The sequence below is a fragment of the Oncorhynchus masou genome, chromosome 1 (assembly GCF_036934945.1).
Source record: "Oncorhynchus masou masou isolate Uvic2021 chromosome 1, UVic_Omas_1.1, whole genome shotgun sequence".
Taxonomy (NCBI): domain Eukaryota; kingdom Metazoa; phylum Chordata; class Actinopteri; order Salmoniformes; family Salmonidae; genus Oncorhynchus; species Oncorhynchus masou.
The window spans coordinates 41128958-41152585 of NC_088212.1; the positions used below are offsets into that span (position 1 = coordinate 41128958).

The 23628-nt window shown below is 45.4% G+C and overlaps 1 protein-coding gene across 3 annotated transcripts in view; it reads right to left on the reverse strand.

Annotated features, from left to right (window-relative positions):
* dock8 (dedicator of cytokinesis 8) overlaps positions 1-23628 on the reverse strand; it is an 84736-nt gene that overhangs the window by 28966 nt on the left and 32142 nt on the right. For all 3 annotated transcript variants that reach the window (XM_064971788.1, XM_064971780.1, XM_064971796.1), the window contains 17 exons: positions 22593-22701; positions 20352-20564; positions 18564-18649; positions 17531-17597; positions 11489-11638; positions 10395-10475; positions 10125-10284; positions 9826-9959; positions 9037-9130; positions 8576-8738; positions 4281-4398; positions 4111-4181; positions 3857-4001; positions 3196-3297; positions 2862-2957; positions 2551-2785; positions 1862-2026 (listed from right to left, as the gene is read on the reverse strand). In XM_064971788.1, the coding sequence (XP_064827860.1) occupies positions 1862-2026; positions 2551-2785; positions 2862-2957; positions 3196-3297; positions 3857-4001; positions 4111-4181; positions 4281-4398; positions 8576-8738; positions 9037-9130; positions 9826-9959; positions 10125-10284; positions 10395-10475; positions 11489-11638; positions 17531-17597; positions 18564-18649; positions 20352-20564; positions 22593-22701 (2189 nt within the window). The remainder of the gene's footprint in view (positions 1-1861; positions 2027-2550; positions 2786-2861; positions 2958-3195; positions 3298-3856; positions 4002-4110; positions 4182-4280; positions 4399-8575; positions 8739-9036; positions 9131-9825; positions 9960-10124; positions 10285-10394; positions 10476-11488; positions 11639-17530; positions 17598-18563; positions 18650-20351; positions 20565-22592; positions 22702-23628) is intronic.

Consider the following 23628-nt stretch of genomic DNA (forward strand, 5'->3'; position numbering starts at 1 on the left):
GTTTTGGCAGTGCAGAGAGCCTCCAGGACACAAAGAAGAGCAGTCTCGGTTGAGTGACACGTTTTGATGCCTGACTGGTTAGGGTGAAGAAGATGGTTCTGAGAGAGATAGTGTGAGAGTCGGTCAGAGACAGCACGCATAAGTGCTTATGAAAGAAAAGAAAGAAGGGCCTGTAGTTTTTGACATCAGAGGGTTCGGGTGTTGGTTTCCTAAGGAGGGGAGCGATTCTGGACATTTTTAAGTCAGTGGTCTGGGATGAGGGAAGTGAGAAGGTCTCCATAGATGGTAGAGAGAAGGGAGGAGGGGATGGGGTCGAGCGGGCAGGTTGTCAGGTGGCTGAACCTCACTAGTCGCAGGATTTCATCTGGAGAGAGAGGGGAGAAAGAGGTCAAGGCGTAGGGTAGTGGGACCAGTGGATTCAATAAGCTGAGTGAATGAAGAGCGGATGTCGACAATCTTCTTTTTAAAGTGGCTGACAAAGTAATCTGCAGAGAGGGAGGAGGGGGGGGTGGAGGATTAAGGAGGGAGGAGAAGGTGGAAAAAGAGTTTCCTAGGGTTAGAGGCAGACGCTTGAAATCTAGCGCAATAGAAAGTGCTTTTAGCAGCAGATACAGAGGAAGAGAAGGTAGAGAGGAGGGAGTGAAAGGATAATAGGTCCTCCAGAAGTGAAGTTCTCCTCCATTGCCTCGTAATGAGTCACTCAGCCACAGAGCAGGAGGGGAGGGCCGAGCCGGGCCGGGAAGAAAGGGGAAAGTCATAGCGTGCGTAAAGGGAGGTTAGTAGGGTCGAAGAGGCAGGAGGATTTAGCAGAAGGGAGATATGATAGAAGAGGAAAAGAGTAGAGAGAGAGAAGACAGAAGAGAGAGAGAGAGAGAGAGAGAGAGAGAGAGAGAGAGAGAGAGAGAGAGAGAATTGCGACGGTGCATGATCATCTGGGTAGGACCTGAGTGGCTAGGGTTGGAGGAGAGGGAGACCGAAAAAGAAACAAAGTAGTGATCAGAGACCTGGAGGGAGGGTTGCCTTGAGATTAGTAGGCAAACAGCCTCTAGTGAAGAGGTCGTCAAGAGTATTGCCTGCCTTGTGAGTGACAGGGGACTGCAAAAGGGTGAAGTCGAAAGAGGCAAGGATGGGAAGGAAAGAGTTGGAAATAAATTAATCGAAGTCAGACATCGGGAGGTTGAAGTCGCCCAGTACAAAAAGCAGTGAGCCATCGTCAGGAAATTAGGTTATCAAGGTGTCAAACTCATTGAGGAACTCTCTAAGGGCACCTGGTGGGCGATAGACAACAACGTAACGCTTGAGTGGACAAGTGACAGCGACAGCATGGTATTCAAATTAGGAGATGGACAGGTGAGTGACGGAGAAAAGACAAAGTCTCCACCGGAGAAATGAGTGGCCCTGTGCAGTGTTCTCTAGGGTGACCCATGTCTCCGTCCAGGCCAAAAAGTCTAGGGACTGAAGGACAGCATAGGCTGAGATGAACTCCGCATTCTTGACTTCAGATGGGCAGTTCCAAACGTTGCCGGAGACCAGAAATTCCACATGGGTTGTGCGTGCAGGGCACACTAAATTAGAAGGGTTACAGATTAGGGGTGGAGAGCGTCTGTAAAGCCTACAGGGAGAGGAGCAAACTGGGATAGAAAACACATACACAGTTGCCAAAGCTACAACAGAGCAAAATGAGATCATCTGAAAAGAACTAGGCAAAATACTATAGCAATGTATTGGTGTAATTACATAGTTACCCATCATTTAAATTATTACTGTTTCATGTATCTTATCTGCATGAGGCAAATTTCATGTAAAGTGACATCCAGTCTCTTACTCCCATCACCATGACAACGTGTCTGGTGGTACCTACCTGTGTTGAGGAGATCCCGGGGAGAGTCGGCCAGGCGGAACACCCAGTACAGGTATGTTGCTAGGAGACCGTTCCTACCCTGCTGGTCCCTGGCCAGCTCCTGGCTGTTGTGGAGACTGTTGACGATGGACACCACCGACTCAAAAGCTATCTGGGCTAGGTTGGCTAGGAAATAAATACATGCACACACACGGTTAACACAACACAGGTCAAACACATCAGGTGAACTCTCCCACTTCCGGTCTGTCCTTCCAGTGGAGTGTCTGTCCTTCTCTAGCCGTCTGTCTGAAACCCCAGGATGCTGACGTCCTCTTAGGTATCTGTCTGTCTGAAAACCCATGTGACATCCCTTAGGTACCCGTCTGTCTGAAAGCCCAGGACAGTGACGTCCCCTTGGGTGCCTGTCTGTCTGAAAACCCATGTGACATCCCCTAGGTACCCGTCTGTCTGAAAGCCAAGGACAGTGACGTCCCCCTGGGTGCCTGTCTGTCTGAAAACCCAGGTGACATCCCCTAGGTACCAGTCTGTCTGAAAGCCCAGGACAGTGACATCCCCCTGGGTGCCTGTCTGTCTGAAAACCCAGGTGACATCCCCTAGGTACCCATCTGCCGGAAAGCCCAGGACAGTGACGTCCCTCTGGGTGCCTGTCTGTCTGAAAACCCAGGTGACGTCCCCCTATATATAGGTACCTATCTGTCCAGCGATGACCATGGGCTGCATGATGAGGGTGAAGAGTTGATCTAAGACCAGGTGGAGGTAGAGGACCAGAGGTTCTAGTCTGGAGGAGGGCAGGGAGATGATGCTCAGCTTCAGCTCGTGCTCCAGCTTGTTCTCCGGAATCTTCTCTTCCCGAACTCGGAGTGGGAACGTCGCTCCGCCCTTCAGGGCGTGGCACAACGTGAAGAAACGCTCCAAGTGGTTATCCTGGGGTGGGGAAGGGGTTCAAAAATATATAACAAATAGTGTGTGTGAGTGTGTGTGTGCATGTGTATAGACTCACCTGTGTGTGTACAGAGGACACAGCCTGTATCTCCAGGTTGAACACTCCTTTGTGGCTCTCCATCCACCTGACTGGAGGGACCTGAGGGGGAATTTTCTGCAGCGAGAGAAAGAGAGAGAGAGTGAGACATATTAACTCATTCTGAGCCTACTCACAAGCCTTGCGCTTCAACAAAAAATCTAAACCAAATCAATAAATTAGTCAAATCAATAAATAAATGGCAAATAAGTATATTCTATCCACAAGGGGGAGCCACTCCTCTTCACATTCTACAGATTATTATATATTTTTTAACTGTTGTCTGGAGAACTGAAATGGACAAATGAATGGTTACCTCAGGTGAGTGCAGTGAGTAGTTGACAGGCAGTCTGTCCAGGGCGATAGGAAGGCAATACTGACCGGTCTGTAATCTGTCACAACTCAGTATAGGCAGCCACTACAGTACACAGAGGGATAGACAGTACATCAGCTAGCAGCACACATTGACTATTGACAGACACTATGGACACCCACGTACAGGAGATAGACTATCTAAATATCATTGAGGAGTATCACTTACCAAACATATTGATCACACATACACATGAATGAACTGTTGTGTGCATCGCCACGTTCAGTAGAGTAGCTGCATCTTCATGTAAGACCACGTGAAACCAGTGTGATCCAGATCAGATGAGACCAGGGACCGTATTTATAAAGGCTGTGTTTACACAGGCAGCCGAATTCTGATCTTTTGCCAATAATTGGTCTTTTGACCAATCAGATCTGATCTTTTGCCCATAATTGGGCAAAAAGATCAGAATTGAGCTGCCTGTGTAAACGCAGCCATTACGTCTCAGAGTAGGAGTGCTGCTCTAGGATCAGTCTTGCCTTTTCGATCACAATGAATACGATTACATGGACAGGGGGGAGCTGATTCTAGATCAGCACTCCTACTCTGAGGCACTTCATGACTATAGGCCCAGGTGAGACCAGGTGTGAGGGATCAGACTTACAGAGAATCCTATGAATGTCTCACTGGTGGCTGTCTGGTTCTGTTTCTGTTGACAGCTGATGTGGTAGAAGGTAAACAAAAGGTGGTGTCTCTCAGTCAGCCTGGCAGGCAGAGCTATCTTCACCTCCTCATAGAAGTCTGGGGACCTGAGTCCCAGTCACACAGAGAACACAGAAAAAAAATGAAGCTTATTATATTAGAAAATGTAATATGCATTTCATGCAGTAGTTTTATTATTAGTATCTATCCACTTGCTTGTTATGGTACGTGACTGGGGTGTATACTTCTTGCACAAACTCAGGACCATTTGATTTTCCAAAAATGACCTAGGAGGAAAAAGAAAGAGGAGTAAAATAGATAAAAACGGCGGCCAAAAAAATGTCACAGCGACACACATTGTGTGTGTGTGTGTGTGTCAAACTCACAGGCAGCACGCAGCTTGGGTCTTCTCCACTCATAAATTGGATTTTAATGGTGATGTTCCTTGCTGAAGTCAGCCTGTTGACAAAGTTGAGCCGCTGGGGGTACACATAGAACAGGTTCCTGGAGAGAGAAACGAAGGGAGAGAGACAGACAGAGAGAGAGGGACGGAGAGAGTGAGAGCGAGAGAGCGAGAGACGAAGGTACATCCTCATGGTGGAAGGGATTGTCTGGTCATTTAAGAGAGAATAATAGTTCCAGGAAAAACACTTGGGATATGCCAATTATCTCTCCTTCCTCCCACCTGTTCATTTCCCTTCACTGATTCGAAAGGAAATAACTGGCATAAGAAATATGGAAACTCCCACGAGCCCATGCCTCCACAAATCCAATTATTTTAGATTTGTGGGAAGTAGTGAGTAAATGCACACTTCAGGAGAAAGGATATATTAAAAAGGGACGCAGCCCAAGCTGTACTTGTAGCCTGTGAAAAGGTCTGTGCTAGCCGGGATCCTTGGGACGTCCCTACCTTATTGAAGTTGAAATTTTAAATGGTTAGGGTTAAAGTTAGGATTAGGTTATGGTTACGTTTAGGGTAGGATTTTAAAGTTAGGATTATGGCTTAAGGGTAGGGACTTCCCAAAGTTCTCGGCTAGCACAGACCCCTGTTAAATGCTAGTGCATTCGATCAGGTCAGATGGTCAGGAAAAACCCATTGGGCATGTGCAGAGCTCCCACCTCAGAGTTAAGACAGCCTGAGCTTGCACATCAATACTAGACCACTAGATGGCACTCTGGAGCTAAGTACAAAATGCATGATATTGCACAATTACACGGCATCAAAAACAACATAACAAATGTGGTCATCTGTCCTGAGACAGGAGACACACTCTTAGGGTGTGTCTCAAATGGCACCCTATTCCCTATATAAAATGCCCTACTTTTGACCACTGCCCTATGGGGAATAGGGTGCCATTTTTAGCGCAAAGAGGAGGAAGGAGTGAAGTGTTGACAGCACTGGGGGTTGTCTCAGGTCAGACTCTTGGTAGAAGAGTTTACAACGTTGATGGAAACTATGAGGCCTGAAGCTACGTGCTCATTGCGCTGTGGTCAGTACAATCACACCTAGAGACTGGCTGTCTAACATTTGTAAAGCTCACATGAAGGGAAATGTATACATGGCGGTAAGAATGGAGACAGTGAATACACTGTTAGGGGTAGTAAGTAATGGACCAACAGTGCTTGAAGCTATACCACATGACCAAAAGTATGTGGACACCTGCTCGTCAAACATCTCATTCCGAAATCATGGGCATTGACATGGAGTTGGTCCCCCCTTTGCTGCTACAACAGCCTCCACTCTTCTGGGCCGGCTTCCCACTAGATGTTGGAATATTGCTGCGGGGACTTGCTTCCATTCAGCCACAAGAGCATTAGTGAGATCGGGCACCAATGTTGGGCGATTAGGCCTGGCCCGCAGTCAGTGTTCCAATTCATCCCAAAGGTGTTCGATGGGGTTGAGGTCAGGGCTCTGTGCAGGCTAGTGCACGGGGGCATTGTCATGCTAAAACAGGAAAGGGCCTACCCCAAACTGTTACCACCAAGTTGGAAGCACAGAATCGTCTAGAATGTCATAGTATGCTGTTGCGTTAAGATGTCTGTTTACTGGAACTAAGGGGCCTAGCCCGAAAAACAGCCCCAGACCATTATTCCTCCACCACACTTTACAGTGGGCACTATGCATTTGGGCAGGATGCGTTCTCCTGGCATCCGCCAAACCCAGATTTGTCCGTTGGACTGCCAGATGGTGAAGTGTGATTCATCACTCCAGAGAACAAGTTTCCACTGCTCCAGAGTCCAATTGCGGCAAGCTTTACACCACTCCAGCCAACGCTTGACATTTCACATGGTGATCTTAGGCTTGTGTGCGGCTGCTCAGCCATGGAAACCCATTTCATGAAGCTCCCAATAAACAGTTATTGTGCCGATGTTGCTTCCAGAGGCAGTTCGGAACTCGGTATTTAGTGTTGCATCCGAGGACAGAAGATTTTTTACGCGCTACGTGCTTCAGCACTCGAGAGTCCCGTTCTGTGAGCTTGTGTGGCCTACCACTTCGCGGCTGAGCCATTGTTGCTTCTAGACGTTTCCATTTCACAGTAACAGCACTTACAGTTGACCAAGGCAGCTCTATCAGGGCAGACATTTGACAAACTGACAAGTTGAAAGTCAGAGCTCTTCAGTACGGGCCATTCTACTGCCAATGTTTGGCTATGGAGATTGCATGGCCGTGTGCTCGATTTTATACACCTGTCAGCAACGGGTGTGGCTGAAATAGCCGAGTCTACGAATTTGAAGGGGTGTCCACATACAGTACTTCTGTATATACAGTATATCACAAAGGTGAGTACACCCCTCACAGTTTTATAAATTTTTGAGTAATTATTTCCATGTGACAACACTGAAGAAAGGACATTTTGCTACAATGTAAAGTAGTGAGTGTACAGCTTGTATAACAGTGTAAATTTGCTGTCCCCTCAAAATAACTCACACAGCCATTAGTCTAAACCGCTGGCAACAAAAGTGAGTACACCCCTAATTGTAAATGTCCAAATTGGGCTCAATTAGCCATTTTCCCTCCCCGGTGTCATGTGACTCGTTAGTGTTACTAGGTCTCAGGTGTGAATGGGGAGCAGGTGTGTTACATTTGGTGTCATCGCTCTCACACTCCCTCATACTGACTGGTCACTGGAAGTTCAACATTGCACCTCATGGCAAAGTACTCTCTGAGGATCTGAAAAAAATAATTGTTGCTCTTATGGCCTTGGCTATAAGAAGATTGCCAAGACCCTGAAACTGACCTACAGCACGGTGGCCAAGACCATACAGCGGTTTAACTGGACAGGTTCCACTCAGAACAGGCCTCGCCATGATCGACCAAAGAAGTTGAGTGCACGTGCTCGGCGTCATATCTAGAGGTTGTCTTTGGGAAATAGACATATGAGTGCTGCCAGCATTGCTGCAGAGGTTGAAGGGGTGGGGGGGTCAGCCTGTCAGTGCTCAGATCATACGCCATACACTGCATCAAATTGGTCTGCGTGGCTGTCGTCCCAGAAGGAAGCCTCTTCTAAAGATGATGCACAAGAAAGCCCGCAAACAGTTTGCTGAAGACAAGCAGACTAAGGACATAGATTACTGGAACCATGTCCTGTGGTCTGATGAGACCAAGATGAACTTATTTGGTTCAGATGGTGTCAAGCGTGTGTGGCGACAACCAGGTGAGGAGTACAAAGACAAGTGTGTCTTGCCTACAGTCCAGCATGGTGGTGGGATTGTCATGGTCTGGGGCTGCATGAGTGCAGCCGGCACTGGGGAGCTACAGTTCATTGAGGGAACCATGAATGCCAACATGTACTGTGACATACTGAAGCAGAGCATGATCCCCTCCCTTCGGAGACTGGGCCGCAGGGCAGTATTCCAACATGATAACGACCCCAAACACACCTCCAAGACAACCACTGCCTTGCTAAAGAAGCTGAGGGTAAAGGTGATGGACTGGCCAAGCATGCCGCCAGACCTAAACCATATTGAGCATCTGTGGGGCATCCTCAAACGGAAGGTGGAGGAGTGCAAGGTTTCTAACATCCACCAGCTCTGTGATGTCGTCATGGAGGAGTGGAAGAGGACTCCAGTGGCAACCTGTGAAGCTCTGGTGAACTCCATGCCCAAGAGAGTTAAGGCAGTGCTGGAAAATGATGGTGGCCACACAAAAGTTTGACACTTTGGGCCCAATTTGGACATTTTCACTTAGGGGTGTACTCACTTTTGTTGCCAGCGGTTTAGACATTAATGGCTGTGTGTTGAGTTATTTTGAGGGGACAGCGAATTTACACTGTTATACAAGCTGTATACTCAGTACTTTACATTGTAGCAAAGTGTCATTTCTTCAGTGTTGTCACATGAAAAGTTACTCTCAAATATGTACAAAAATGTGAGGGGTGTACTCTTGTGATATACTGTATAGTGTTTGTTCTTTGGTAAATACATTCTGTCTAACTTGCTAAAGGCTATATCCACTGACAATGAAGTGATGAAATGAGCTTTGAAGAGAACATGCAGAATATGCAATATTGGAAAAGGTGTTTCAAGACATCTCACAACAGAAAGCATTCCGTCCTACAGAGCAGAGAGGGATGCAGTGAGTGAACTAACCTGTAAATGCTGTCAGGAACTCTGTGTGTGTGTGTTTGCCTGTGTGTGCTTGCCTGTGTGTGTGTGTGTGTGTATGTGTGTGTGTGTTCACCTGTAAGTGCTGTGGGGAACATAAACCTCGCTGGAAGGGAACTCCAACACCTCTTTGATAGGTCTCAGGTTCTTCTCAGCCACTGGTTTGACTGGGATCAGCTCAGCAGAGAGACATGCCATTGGGTTGTCATGGACCGGGGTCACATCCAGTTTAATCATACCTAACATGGACCATGTCAGAAATAAGTCAAACACAGTCTCAAACTACGAAAATTCTTCAGAGAGATATTTCAAAGTAGGTCACGTAAAGGAAAGTTGCAGTCCCACTTAGACACATAAACCCAGGCATAACATTTACACACACACACACACACACACACACACACACACACACACACACACACACACACACCTAGCTCTTAGAACTCGTACATTATAGTCACGTGTTGTTGGGTGGAACGGAGTGAAACAGCATACAGAGATCGCCAGGTCTTTCTGTGTGGTCGAATGGAGGATTACCTGATATGGTTTTAATTCTTCTCTGCAGGGATGAGAACTTCTTGATGTCTGCCAGGAACTTGAACAAGTCCTCATCACTCAGACGGTCCCCTTCCTGAAACACAGCAGGATCCTAGTTCAGTCAAATACACATGGGGTTTGTGTTCATCTGCAGAAAAAGCAGAGCCCAAAACAAACGTTCACCATGTGCTAAAAACAACAATGTTGGACAAGGGCTTTCTGCATAGCTGAAGAGGTGTGGTGGGGATGATATACTGTCTCAAGAGTTAAACAGTGTGAAGATGCAGTGATGCATAGCAGACCTCTCCTCTTTTCCAACAACTAAACATACTGTAAGAAAGTGACAAATACTTGGGGCACATATCGAGGGGTGCAACTAAGAGTTTGTGCGACACCGATTCTTGGGCTTATCCACAGATGATGATAGGATGGAAAAATGCACCCTTGCTGTGCGATGCCATTCCATGCATGTCTGCTATGTGGATTAGGTCCTTCCTTCCTCAACATTCAAATTATTTCTCAATACTGATGACGGAGCAGCTCCTAGAGAAAGATTACCATCTACGGTTGCAAATATTATGGAGAATTTACAGTAAGTGTATATGATATCTGGTTAGATATGGCCAGGCTTTATCACGTTTGTCTGCTCTGTGGATTATGTGTGAAATGCAATCATTTCTTGTCTCGAGGTGACACTCACAACGTTGAGCATATCGGTGCTAATATCGCTGAAGCGATGTGTGTGTGTGTGTGTGCTTGTATTGTTTTCTATAGCGCATGTGTCCAGACCTGCTTGCAGAAGGTGCTGATGGTGATGGTAGCAGGTTTGAAGGCTGACATGTTACACTGGTCTTCCATGGTAGCGAACCTCTCAGAGTTCCTCCTGGGCAGCTGGCCTCTCTTATCCAGACTGCTAGATTTACCTGGACAGGGGAATTGAACCATGACAAGTCCCTCAAGTTAGGTACAGAAAAGGAAAGTAAGGTAAACGTAAGGTACGATCCAACAAGCCTTGGACTCATCAGATCAAGAGTAAACCAGCTTATCACACTCGCACGCAAAACAATTAAACAATCTCACACACTGACCATTGAGGCTGTCAGAGTCGGTGGTGTCCCGGTCCAGCGTGGCGGTGCTGATGACGTTCATGATGTTGACCGTGGCCCAGGCGAAAGGCATACGGTAGCGACCCAGTCTCTGACAGAACGTCTCTGACTGGCTGCGCAGCTTCTCCAACTTCTCCTTATTCTGATCCAGGGAACCACAATTACAACATATAGCTGCTCTGTGTGTGTGTGTGTGTGTGTGTGTGTGTGTGTGTGTGTGTGTGTGTGTGGCGCCTCCTCATGGCACTCTACCTTCGCTGAGTCACTCTCCTTCATGACCATGTACGGTTCAGCACAGTCACTGATCTCCCCCTGCTGCAGCACCTTCTCTATCTGAAACACAGCCAGGACAAGCTACTACTGTACACAGGTGTCTATGGTCAGTGACATAAAATATGTTACCTTAACACAAAGGGCCCAGTTTCCCAGATCGCGACGGGAACTTAGGCTTAGTGTTTCAGCAGTGCATCTTTCCTACAACGCCCGAAGATGTGACATGCGTTTCCCGAAACAAAGACGCAGAGAGACCTGTCGCCACGTGTGTCGTTGGAGCATGTGTCAATACTGATATAGATCGAAAGGGACCGCTGCTCTCGGATCAGCTTTCTCCATTCAAATCTTTCCCTGACATTATAATTATTTCACAATACTGACGACGGATCAGCTCCCAGATAGATATTACCACCTAAGGCTGCAAATGCACAAAATCACCAATTTGGCACATCATTGCGTACATGTGAGGCTAGACAATATATTGGGGCAAATTACAGACAGTAGCCTACAAGTATCAAAAGATAACTCAAGTGATTGGACAAGAAGTGTATTTCAATATGATTGACATAGGCCTATAGCTTACTGTTAATATTTGAATGCAGTAATCTCGGTTTTCATTTTAAGCATATTTTTTATACGTATCAATTGCAAAAACATTGGCAACTTTGTATTTGTAGTCCACTTTGTTCTGATGTTATCGGTGGACACAGAGAGATGGATAAACCATGTGATTCTATGTTTAGCGGAGATCTTGTGTGTTTAAAGTGACGTGGGAGGGCAAAAAAAAAGCATCTAACGACACTTAGGCTGAGGCAAGTTTTAGATTACAAGTGTATGTGGTTTTGGGAAACGGCGCAGAGATTTAATGATGCTCCTACAAAGGTTCTAACAATGAACTTAAGATGAACTCAAACGATAGAGGCACCATGGGAAATATGTGAGGAGGTAGATCGGTCTATAACGTTTACCTTAATGACCAACAACTGGAGATCTATGCACAGTATAGGTATGCGTATTACCTGAATGAGCAAGTACTGTAGATAGATGCAGGTGGATAAGATGGTGTTTCTTACCTTGATGACCAGGTAGATATCTGGGGAGGGGTATGTGATTGAGAAGATGGCTGCTCGGGAGAGGGTGGAGTGGTCCGTCTGTGGTGTGTGGGGTTTCAGAAACCCTTTAAACTGATCCGAGTTCAGATCACAGTAGAAGTTCTCGGATATCTGAGGAGGTCGAACATAGAAGGTCAACGCTGGAGTTCACCTTAGTTGTGGATTGGATCAACTCGTTGCAAAACTTTTTGCTACGCTGTGCCGTAATGAATGTGACCCAGTAGAGAAGTTTGTATTGGGACAGGCCCTTTTCCCTCATCCTACATTCCAACTGGTTTCTGTCCGACAGGCTTTTGACCATGTGATTTTTTTTTAGAGGCTGGAGAGAGCTGTTGAACCCACTCCCTCACCCAGCTAAGAGCCCTACTATAAATCATCATCCTACTACAGATGCAGTCAAATATATTGGCACCCTTTCAGTTTACAATAGAGTGCAATGGAGCAGAATGTTCTGTTCTTTCTTTTCAAACCCATTTGAATGGCTATTTTTACCCTGTAGGCACCTGGGGCCTCATTTATAAACTGTGCATGTGTACAAAATATACCCCCCAAAAAGTGTGTGGTATACAGCATAAATTTATTTATTTATTTGGACACCCAGTAGTTTTTGCAGAAGCATCGGCTACTCTACCTGGGGTCCATAAAAATACAAAACATGACAAGTAACAAAACACTGCTTAGACAAGGACAATCACACAAACACAACTCTATACAAACAATACAACTAAAAAATAAATAAATAAAATTACTGCAAAAGACTAAAACATTCTGCCAACACAATAAATAGACCGGTAGCTTATGTAAAAAAAATTACAGTATGGGTAGGATACAGTATTGCTGCGCAATAGGAGTGCGACATAATAAACCTATTTAATCTCAGAGTTTATGGCAGGACATAGAAACCCAATAATCGATTGAAAAACTAAATATTGAACATGTATAGAAGTGGGGACTGTAGCAGTTAGCCTACTTTAAAATAGTTTCGAACATACAATCTATCTTGCAGAATGCGCGGACATGGCACTTGCTATTTGGGCAGCTAAGAGTAAGAGTAACAACGTGAAGGCTACTGTTCCTACGCGTTCCACACACATCTGCTAATGAGATCATGTTTGAATTCACTGGAAAATATCAAAACATTCTGCCCACACATCTACGGACAATGCGATCAAATTTGCCATTGCTCTTTCTAATAGAAACTGTCGTGACCTAGTTCCAATAATCCCAAAATACAGGGGGTTATTGTTACCATAAAAAAAGTGATTTATTTTCCCGAAACTGAGTTTTAATACTCGTTCGCACACGCACGGTTTTAGGACAGGTCCCATATTTAACGGGAAACATGCATAGGCCTACATGGAAGTTTATAAATCTCAATATTTCTGGACATGCAGACTTTTCAGAAAAAGCGCATTCAGAAATGTGGTGTGAAATTTACTCAATAGTTTACGCAATGATTATAAAAAGGCCCCTGCAATTTACCACAGGTGAGATCAATTACACAGTATACGAAAATCATTGCCTCCAACCAAATGAATGTGAATAATTTCGTCCAGGCCATTTACAGTGCATTCGGAAAGTATTCAGACTCCTAGACTATTTCCACATTTTGTTGTGTTACAGCTTTATTCTAAAATGGATTAAATAGTTTCCCCCCATCAATCTACACACAATATCCCATAATGACAAAGCAAAAACAGGTTTTTAGAAATATAAGCAAACAAAAATGCAGATCCTTTACTATATACTTTGTTGAAGCGCAGCGATTACAGCCTTGAGTCTTCTTGTGTATGACACTACAAGCTCTGCCGATCCTCTCAATCTCTGTCAGGTTGGATGGGGAGTGTTGCTGCACAGCTATTTTCAGGTCACTCCAGAGATGTTCGATCGGGTTCAAGTCCGGGCTCTGGCTGGGCCACTCAAGGACATTCAGAGACTTGTCCCGAAATCACTCCTGCGTTGTCTTGGCTGTGTGCTGAGGATCATTGTCCTGATGGAAGGTGAACCTTCGCCCCAGCCTGAGGTCCTGAGTGCTCTGGAGCAGGTTTTCATCAAGGAGCTCTGTTCTTCGCCCCGTTAATCTTTTCCTCGATCCTGACTAGTCTCCCAGTCCCTGGCACTGAAAAACATCCCCACAGCATGATGCTGTTACCACCATGCTTCACCGTAGGGATGGTGCCAGGTTTCCTCCAGACGTGAGGCTTGGCATTCAGGCCAAAGAGTTCAACCTTGGTTTCATCAGACCAGAGATTCTTGTTTCTTATCGGAGAGTCCTTTAGGTGCCTTTTGGCATACTCAGGAGCACTGTCAGAGTTACCATCAGGTTCTTGGTCACCTCTCTGACCAAGGCCCTTCTCCCCCGATTGCTCAGTTTGGCCGGGCGGCCAGCTCTATGAAGAGTTTGTGGTTCCAAACTTCTTCCATTTAAGAATGCAGGATGTCACTGTGTTCTTGGGGACCTTCAATGCTGCAGACATTTTTTGGTACCCTTAATCAGATCTGTGCCTCAACACAATCCTGTCTCAGAGCTCTTAGGACAATTCCTTCGACCTCATGGCTTGGTTTTTGCTCTGACATGCACTGTCAACTGTGGCACCTTCTATAGACAGGTGTGTGCCTTTCCAAATCCTGTCCAATCAATTGAATTTACCACATGTGGACTCAATCAAGTTGTAGAAACATCTCAAGGATGATCAATGGAAACAGGATCTCATAGCAAAGGGTCTGAATACTTATGTAAATAAGGGGGTCTGAATACATTCCGAATGCACTGTCTGACCATTTATGACTTTAAATCTACATTTGTTTTTCTTTTGTTTTTCTTATTTGTCCTGTGCTGCAGTAAATCAAATAAATACACGTGTAATCACACCCCAAAAATATTTTTTTTTATTTTTATGCAAGAGTGCCAATATTTACTAAACAAAAATAGAAATGCAACATGCAACAATTTAAATTATTTTACTGAGTTACAGTTCATATAAGGAAAATGGTCATTAGGCCCCAACCGATGGATTTCACTGGGAAAACCGATATGCATCTATTGATCACCAATACTGTATCTTAAAAAAAATGGGCCTCGGGATCTTGTCACGCTATTTCTGTGCATTCAAATTGCTATTGATAAAATGCAATTGTGTTAGTTGTCCGTAGCTTAATTACACACCCCCTCAAAACTCGAGACATCTGTGGCATTGTGTTGTGTGACAAAACTCCACATTTTAGAGTGGCCTTTAATTGCCCCCAGCACAAGGTGCACCTGTGTCTAATGATCATGCTGTTTAATCAGCTTCTTGTTATGCCACACCTGTCAGTTGGATGGATAATCTTGGCAAAGGAGAAATGCACACTAACATGGATGTAAACAAATTTGTGCACACATTTTTAGAGAAATAGGCTTTTTGGAACATTTCTGGGATCTTTTATTTCAGCTCATAAAACATGGGACCAACACTTTGCATGTTGCGTTTATATTTTTGTTCAGTGTATTTGACTGCATCTGTATAATAGCACATCAATAGCACACTGGTCCTAGCATAGCTGCGATTCAATGTGCTGACATTGTGCTGGAAGACATACATTGTCGCGAGAAGATCGGGAAGTGGAGACTGAAAATAACCTTACCCCAATATTGCCCGCTTAACTCCAAAAATGCTAAACCAACTATATTGGGGGTAGGGTTATTTTCAGTCTCCACTTCCCTATCTTCTCTTAACGAAGTGTCTCCCAGCACTTTTGTCAAAAGACAATTCTTGGTTGAATCGCAGCTAGCCCTAGCAATGACAAAAAAAAAAAAAAACATTTAGAAGAAAGCCAAAAATGGCAAAAAGCCTCTGTTTCTACGCCTCTTTTTGTGACTGTGTCCTAAGAAAAGGATGACCCTATGGAGACCCTGTACTCTGTGTGTCATGTGAGGTCCATTACAACTTCTCTCCAATCCACATGTCACATTTTTAGTCTTCTACAACAGTCTTTAACATTTCATAGCAGGACTGCTACAACAAACTGCCGTCCGTCTCTCTCTGATACTTGGGGTCAACACTTCAAAGTTCAACATTTCGCATCGTCTCCATAGTGACAGCTATGCAAAGGTTATTAACTTTAAAAAGCCAAGAGTTCCACAGCACGTCACATTAATTTTGATGAGACACAGCACAGCTGAGGATCCCTGGCTGTGTTCTAAACATTTGGCATAAACCTCCACTTAACCTCACAATCCCCTGGATGCACCATGCTTGGTATGATAATCCTATTGCTGTTGTAGTCAATACGCACACCGTGGTTGGTCTAATAATCATAACCATTATCGCTATAATAATCGTTCCTTACTGTGTACTGCCGGGGATTGACAACTGGTGGCCCGCAGGTCAAATTTGGCCCACGGGGCATTTTATTTGGCACGCAAAAGTTTTCTGAGCAAAAAGTAAATCAAATTGTCTTATTTTTTTCTTTTTTGGGGGGGGGGGCATAAAATACTGTAAAAAAATCACTAGAACTTGAGCTCAAAATGATTTCAATTTAGAATATCTTTTCCAAAGTACTTCCACTCATAAATAGGAGAGACATACTGTATTTGACCAGGCACCAATGTAATCAAGGTTTTAAATTATTATATTTTTGTGAAACATACTGTAATATCTGTTTGAGCTTCTTGCAGAGTACAAATGATTCAGAATTATGTTCCAACCACCGACCATCCACTCAAAGCTGTCCTGCGGCTGAATCTAGTTGGGGACCCCTGGTGTACTGTAACCCTCTCAGTCAGTCAGGGCAGGACAGGATTAGAGGAACGTTTCAAGGGAATTATATCAACATCTGCTGCATTTTTCCCCAGATGTGAAACCAAAACAGCATTAAAACACAGCATTTCACTGCATAGAAACAGAAAAGCGATGGAGAACGTGAGAAATAAAGAGGGACAGAAACAGAAATACAGACAGAGGCAGAGAGACAGAGACACAGAAAGAAAGAGACAAACAGACAGAGACAGATCGAGAGAGAGTGAGAGAGACAGCGACAGTAGAGAGAGAACCTCAGTCACCAAACCCCTCTTTTCCAGATTGAGTCATATCAATTGTAATTGGTTAAACAAGCTGGACAGTATGTCACCCTGGTCCGTAACAGAGGGGTGATTCATGGGCCAACAACATGGTGTCTTTGTCAGGTCTATCTGCCCCCTCCTCTAATGAATTCAATAAGGAGGATGTTGTGTTAACCTTCACAATAACACATTGTGCCTGATGAAACTTATGGAGAATAGCAGCATCTAGTCCTTCACTATGCAGTTGATGTGGTGCATAATAAAGGGAAAGGCAGTACAAAACAAAACAGTAATACTTTCACAGACTGCCCAACCAGGATGCAGTGTGGCCAGATGCCCATGAGGTCAGTGGCTCAAATCCTAATGAGGGACATGTGGAGCCCTTGAGGCCTAAAACCCAAAATCCAAATTCCACTCCAAATAAATATCCAGCTGTATAAGTACATAACACACATGCTACTAGCTTTGGCTAACGGTGTTGTGTTTGGATAGGAGAGTACAGTGGGAATTAGATGGTTCACTCCTATGAACGCGGCTATGCTTGCTCTCCTGGTGAGGCCTCTCAGTCCCAGGGCCTCCGGGCTGCGGCTAAAGCCTTGGATATCACCTCTGATACATCACTTCACTGTCCACCAACGCAAACCTAACCCACTGGCCATAAGATCACCGAAAGGACGGAATGCACTGTGCTGACGAACAGTGAAAAGCAAGTCCTATTGCCCCTGACCAGGACATCGGCTGTCACTTTCTGTTCATTTCCCCGACAACTCTACACGTCCACACCCGAGAAGGTGATCTACTGCGCGCGGCTGACGTTTTGCTATGGCGCGTCTTGTCCTTGGCACGCATTAACCTCCAACAACATGGGATTCTTCATGACCTCATAAGCAGGACAAAGAATAGAGCACGAAGGGAAAAAAACGAAGGAAAAAAAAAATATCAGAAGGAAAGGCCTACTGTACCTTTTTCTTCTCTCTCAGGTCGTACAGAGCCAGGGTGGCAAACAGTGGTTCCACATCAATCTCAAACCTACGGCGGAGCGGGGAGAAAGAGTATCAGACTGTCATTTCATAGCAGCAGTGTGTCGACCAGCAAGCAAACATCACCTGTTAAAATCAATCAATCTATTCTATTGTACTATACTCTATTCATCAACTCGGGATAATCAACAGATGCAACAGCGAGACGAAATGTGGATGCATGCACTTGCATAGCACTAAGCCTATCGAGAGAGCGATGAGTCGAGCTGAAGGTTGGGGACAGGCTGCTGCCAAAACACTGCTTAGAGATGATGCAGAACTTAGCTGAAATCTTTGGCAGTTTAACAGTGTAGGAGAGACAGAAAGAGAGAAAGGGAGAGAGAAAGAGAGAACAAAGAGAGAATGCAGAGAAAGAGAGAGAGAGAGAGAGAGCGCGAGCAAGAAGAGGCGAGCCCACAGAAAGAATGTGGAAGAGAGGGTGAGAAAATGAGTGAGGCAAAGAGAGAGAGGGACTGTATTCCACAGAAAGTGATTGTCTAGAACCCTCGAACTCAACTCTTGACCTCGAAGCCAGTTGGCCTGCATTTTTTCATTGTTCCCCTCTAAATAGGGACCGATTTAGACCTGGGACATCAGGTGGATGCAATTAATTATCAGGTAGAACAGAAAACCAGCAGGCTCTTGACCTCGTAGGGTCAGAGTTGAATACCCCTGGTTTAGAGGAAATGCAACAGCCACTGTACCGCACAGCTACCACACTAACGGCAATGGTTCAGACCAAACGAAATGCTCTAGTTAGACTTCTCCAAGACAAATGATGGTCTGACAGCTGCAGCTGCACACAAATGCATGCTAAAATGTCCTCTCTCAGGGTTCTTTTCACACAAACTTTCTGTGGGCTACACGTCTCTCTCTGACACCCTGTCAGACACACTCTGTTGATGCTCACATACAGGTAGCTAGTTAGCTAGAAGCATACAATTATTTTCCTTCTGTGATAATGTAATTACTGTACCTGATGGCCTGGCACCGGATGATGATCCTGTCTCCCATGTGCTCTTTGGGACAGTCGGGAATAGGCCGGATCTCCACTGCATCATCCTGGAATACCAGAGGAATGTCATGGATCTAGCCACTCATATCAAGTCAAGCTTCTTCTGAAGCATGCTCTGTATTCATGTATGTGCGTTAGTGATGTACGGGTCAGCGGTTTGTTCACCCGCACCCGCCGGCAATTGCTAATAACCCATCCACAACCACCCGACTATATGTGATAAAGTTCAAATCTAAGGCTCGGAACCGACCCTAATATAGGGCAACCCGCTGATATAGATTTCTAATACAGAAAATGTGCTGTAGGCTACAGTCAGAGACGATGAAACAATTTATTTGACAGTGGGATCAGGTTTATTTTTGCCTGATTTACATCTTTTTATAATTTATGACATTTTGGTAGGCTATTTGTTAGTCAACTTGTCTATAATTAGAAACATGCAGCTTCTCTTTTGTTATTATATGTTGCCCTAGAAGACTAAATAAACCCTTGCTCACCAGAATGTCATAAATGCTTCACTCTAGTTGACATCTGTAAAGTGCTGTCATCTAATGCTTCTTTCTCAGTGCAAAGAAGTTTAGGGACCGGGGAGAAAATGCAATGACAAAAAAATGTAAACGGGTCAGATTTTCTGTGCAAAATGTTCAAATGACATCAGTTTCACTAAGGAAATAGAAAGCTGTAAAAATGACCCAACATGTTTCTGATAAGATTTCAGTTTGGCTTGGATTCATATTTTATGTGGTTGAAATACTAAAATCAGCTTCATGATGCACCTCTACAGACAGTATATACTGTAACTGCGCATTTACATTCTCTCAAGATGCTGAATGAATTTTGTATTTATTTTTTCACTCCTGTTCCCGAGTCAAAATGTTTCTACATTTGGATTATCATATTACTTCCAGAAATGCTTAATTCTGCAAGAGTTAATATGAAGGCCATGTGAGAGGTTATACATCTACAGTCAATGTCCAGATTTCAGTTTCCATTTAACCCATCTAAAAAGTAGGCTACAGTTCCCTTTATGTGCCTTAGGCCTATTTGAATCCCCCGTCTTGTGACTGTCGAATTTGTATAGAGCCTCTGCTATATTCCTCTTCACTAAATCTTTCCAAAACACTACTTTTCTGGCCCTCCCTTCTATTTTCAACTCTGCATTTCGCAGCTTTTCTCCTATTGAATTAAACTCCGACATTGTCCTTTTTTTCCTCAGTGGATTGACGTTAGCAAGAGTGTTTGGCGACTGGCGTGGGCTATTTGGCACGTGTAGGCCTACTGTTATGCCATAAAGCTTAGGCTTATGCACTAATGCCAGAAAGCCTAAAATAATGAAAAGAAAAACCTCAATGTAGCACATAGATATCAATTTCACAAGAATGACACATTTATGGACTTTTTATAGTATTGTTTTCTTTTTATTCAATCCACCCGCCACCCACCCTTTAGACACACACAATACTTCATGACCCTAAACCCTAAATTCTTATTTACAATTACAGCCTACCCCGGCCAAACCCTAACGTCGCTGGCCAATTGTGCACCGCCTTATGGGACTCCCAATCCCGGCCGGTTGTGATACAGCCCGGAATCGAACCGGGGTCTGTAGTGACGCCTCTAGCACTGAGATGCAGTGCCTTAGACCGCTGCGCCACTCGGGACTGTAAACGCGGGGATTGCAGGTTATGAGTCAACCCGCGCATCGCTAATGTTCGTGTGTGTGCAGACGCGAGCATGTCCCTCTCTCACCTCGTCGGTGGGTGGGTACAAGGCGAACAGGTCTGCGTGGCGGTTCCCCTGCCGGGCTTCCAGGTTGAACCTGTCCAGGTCATCATGGTTACTGAAGCGCAGTAGCCCGTCCACTCTGGGGTCAGGGGTCAGACCAGAGCGGAGGTCAAAGTCAGAGGTCGTCAGGGTCCTGCCGGAGTCATCACTCAGTACCGCCAGGGAGGGGGACTTCACCTGTAATAATAATGACAGGAATTAGAAGAGAGGGAACAGACAGGGAGTGAGGAGGTAGGAAGAGGATGGAAAAGAGAACATCCAAAATACTCAATTCTCCCAACAAAATCATGTCACTTCTCCCAAACAAAAGTATATTTCACGTAGGCCTGCATTGCAAGTGTTTCCAAATAATTGCATTACTTCAAGAGCTTGGGCTGGTAACTTGCTATGCAAGTGCAGCGGAGAGGTAAGACGTCATCCATAGATTCCTAACATCAAGAGAATCGAGGCAACCTCATGGAATCCATGACTAATGGGTTCAACTCCAGGGCCCAGCAACTTTGGCCAAAGGGGTGCGTCCTCCATCACAGAGAGACCCGTGTTAATCAGGGGTATTGCAAACATGGAATCACTCTATCACTGAGCTACATGACAAGACGGCTCTGGATTTTTCCGGCTACGTCCTACTTCCAACCACGCCCTCCCTCCCTCCCTCCCTCCCTCCTCCCTCCCTCCCTCCCTCCCTCCCTCCCTCCCTCCCTCCCTCCCTCCCTCCCTCCCTCCCTCCTCACAGCACACCCGCACCCTTCATTCATTTTCTCTGTTGCCATCCTTCAGCAAATTTGCCTCATTTGGGTCAAAATATTTACTCAAATCTTTCGTCTTCAACAATCCAGGAATTTCACCCTTTAAAACGTAAGAGGAAACATCCATCTAACCCCAACCAGGCGTCCCCAATCTGGGCCACAGGGCCCCAGGCAACCCCACAGGATTGCTAATGATCCCCAGAGTGCTGCAGTGTTGGAGCATGGGACCATTAGAGGCGGAGTTACAATAAGCCTGTTCTTCTCCTCTCTCTAGACTGGAGCAGATGGGAAACCCACGGCTGGAACAAAGGGCCTTTGGTTTGGGTGTTTGGGGCTTGGCAATACCTGGGGAATTGGGCTGGGGATGGGGAGAGGAGCTGGGGCTGGAGACAACTTGGCTGGTGCTGGGAGCTGACTGAGGATGGCTGGTGCTGGGGGAAGGACTGTTGAATAGAGCTGGGGGCTGGCTAAGGCTGGAGACAACAGGGGTTAGCTGGGGTTGGGACTTGACTGTCAGGAGGTTGGAGCTTTGAGTTTGGGACTAGGGGCTGAGAGAGGTGGAGCATGGGGTTGGCTGGGTGCTGTCTGTGGACAGAGAATTGGATGCTGACTGGGGCTGGACGGAAACAGACGAGGACTGCATGAATATTCACACCTCATTGTGTGCAGGGCAGGCTGGGTAAACATGAGGGAGACGGTGCCAGGATAGAGGTAATAGGAATGACAAAACACTTCTGTGATCAGTGTTGTGCTCCCCAACCCGTCCTGTCTCTCCCTCCTCTCCGTCCTCTCCCTCCTCTCCGTCCTCTCCGTTCTCTCCCTCCTCTCCGTTCTCTCCCTCCTCTCCGTTCTCTCCCTCCTCTCCGTTCTCTCCCTCACGTTCTTGCTCAGTCTTTCATTCCACACTGATTAGATTGTCCTCACCATTAAATCAGTGTGTGAAGATGAAGAGAGGTGTTATCATAGTTTCTCAGACATCTCTCTGTTTCCTGTGAGACAGGCGAGGACACCTGTGATGCTGCATCTGACAAGGAAACCACTGCATAGGTTTCTACTGTATAAACCACTGCATAGGTTTCTACTGTATAAACCACTGCATAGGTTTCTACTGTATATAGCTAAATAACCACTGCATATAGCTAAAAAAAAACTATCAATCGATCTGAGGAGTCCGGAGATAGAAACAACTGTAGTATTTGGGTTTCATAATGATCATTTTAACTTTCTCTTATACAGTACCCAGGGTATCATGTTACTCTGTTTATTTCAATCGGTAATGTATCGGAGAGCTACATGCGATACTACTGTAAACTCTGGATGTACTCTGGTCTCCTGATGACAATGGGACTGACAGAACTGCTCATTGCAGACCCGAACCCTGATCTATTTTGTTAAAACCTATTTGGATCATCTTTGTCGTGGTGTTGTGTACGCATTCTTGTGTATATTTTGTGCTTACCCGTGTCTCTTGTTTCTCTGGCTGGAGGTCGGATTCAAAAGTCTGTTTCTGCAGAGTTTTGTGTAGACTTGCCCGCTCGGAATATGCACTCCAACCATCTCCCTGGCACCTGCCCACACACACACACACACACACACACACACACACACACACACACACACACACACACACAACCCCAGATACGCCATGGTTACTAATACACCTGTGGCATTTTAATCGAAAAACCAAATTACAAACAGAACCGCAGCGTGTGTGTGTGTGTGAGATAAAACCAGCAGGCCTTGGCTGTAATCAGTGTGTGAAGATGAAGAGAGGTGTTATCACAGTTTCTCAGACATCTCTCTGTTTCCTGTGAGACAAACGAGGGGCGAGGACACCTGTGGTGCTGCATCTGACAAGGAAACCACTGCATAGGTTTCCACTGTATAAACCACAGCATAGGTTTCCACTGCATAGGTTTCCATTGTATAAACCACTGCATAAACCACTGCATAGGTTGCCACTGCATAGGTTTCTATTGTATAAACCACTGCATAGGTTTCCACACTGCATAGTTTCCCACTGTATAAACCACTGCATATGTTTCCACTGTATAAATCACTGCATAGTTTTCTACTGTATAAATCACTGCCTAGGTTTCCACCGTCTAGGTTTCCACTGTATAAACCACTGCATAAACCACTGCATTCTGTAGGTTCCCAATGTAAAAACCACTGCATAAGTTTCCACTGTGTCATCTGCACCAGTGGTCACCAACCCTGGTCCTGGAGACTGAGCCACCTGGCGTGTAGGCTTGAGTTGGTGTTCCACAGCCTTTAGTCATATTGTCCCAACGCCCGCACACCAAGTAGCGCTCCAGGGTTAATGACCAGTGGCAGACACACATCAAGGGTTAATGACCAGTAGCAGGACACACATCAAGGGTTAATGACCAGTGGCGGACACACATCAAGGGTTAATGACCAGTAGCGGACACACATCAAGGGTTAAAGACCAGTAGCGGACACACATCAAGGGTTATGTGCCATCATTATGT